At 35.4% G+C, this 1,315-nt stretch overlaps 1 protein-coding gene across 1 annotated transcript in view; it reads right to left on the reverse strand.

The window, feature by feature from the left end:
* Positions 1–1,315, reverse strand: part of LOC107620912 (BTB/POZ domain-containing protein NPY1-like) — a 3,925-nt gene that overhangs the window by 1,385 nt on the left and 1,225 nt on the right. Inside the window, exons 3-4 of the mRNA XM_021113941.1 lie at positions 717–786; positions 3–622 (exon numbers count right to left, since the gene is read on the reverse strand). Of these exons, the coding sequence (XP_020969600.1) occupies positions 3–622; positions 717–786 (690 nt within the window). The remainder of the gene's footprint in view (positions 1–2; positions 623–716; positions 787–1,315) is intronic.

Raw genomic sequence — 1,315 nt, forward strand, 5'->3', positions numbered from 1 at the left:
TTGCATAGACTTTTAGTGCCTCGGCAATCACAATGCTATCGGTTCTTCCATTTGATTTCACACAAATCATTACTCTTTTGTAAAGATCAATGTCCAGTTCACATATATCTTCAACCCACCAATCCTTAGGAACAGATTCAATGTGATCTAGAAACATCATCTTGTGCTCAACAAGTTTTTTTCTCTCTGTTAATTTCCTGTTATAAGTGTAGGACCAGAACACCCTCGCCGGATCAACAGCAATTTTAGAAGTTATGGAACCTATGCATCTCTCAATGATCTTCAGATCCTCAGACCATGGCAGAAAAGAATTACAAGTTTGGAGGACAATTATAGAATCCTTCCAGCAACAGAAGATTCCTGAGTTAAGGAACACTTCAATTTTAAAAACTAAGTTCCCCAAATCAATATCCTCAGTCATCTCAAGATATTCGGCCGCACAGCGAGCAGCTACAACATTGTAAGCATTAAGAGTAACCGTCATTTCATAACAGAATTTTGCACATATTTCAAAGGCCTTAGGTCCTCCTGGGAAATCATCTAAGTAAATATCATCAGAATCCTCTTCACTAGCTTTCGACATCAACTTCTGTAATCGCTTGCTCTTCGACAATAGAGGAAACTGCACCTCATAAAATAAAGTTATCAAGCAATTGATTTGTGGATATAACAGGGACGAGAGCTAAGAACTTAAGATGCCTAAAGAAATATGTTACCTTATGAAGGTAAAACTTAACTTCACCAACATTAATGGTAACATCAGTGGCCAATTCAGATGATACATATCTGCATGAGAAATTGAAATCAGCATGCGAAACTAACAAAGGTATGTTGTTAAATTAACCATTAGCAGGGGTAATGTTAATTTGTGATAAATTGATCTTAAATAATTATGCCACGAAGTCAATCATCTTCAGCCAATAATTTCTTAGGAAAAAGATAAACTGTTCAGTATGTTATTACACATTATTTTCATAATGGCAGAACTCAGATAACTCCAAGGGCCCCAAAACCTGATAACATGTCTGAAAAAAAAAAAGAAAAAGAATCTCTATGGACATGTTAATGTTACTGGCAGAGAAATGTCTGAAACCTCACCCTTAAAACTTTACTTTTTCTAATTGTCATATGAATGAACTAATTTATTTAACAAAACCATTAAAATTAGTGCATAATAACAAGTTGGATGCAGTTCCAAATTAGTACCAACTTTAACAAACTTGTCTCTTATCTGCACACATACCTCATGCGTGACAGATGACATTTCACTGTCGATAATGCTTTAGAACAGGCTGAAAAAGCCAATAAGCTAGGT

The sequence above is a fragment of the Arachis ipaensis genome, chromosome B10 (genome assembly GCF_000816755.2).
Source record: "Arachis ipaensis cultivar K30076 chromosome B10, Araip1.1, whole genome shotgun sequence".
NCBI lineage: Eukaryota > Viridiplantae > Streptophyta > Magnoliopsida > Fabales > Fabaceae > Arachis > Arachis ipaensis.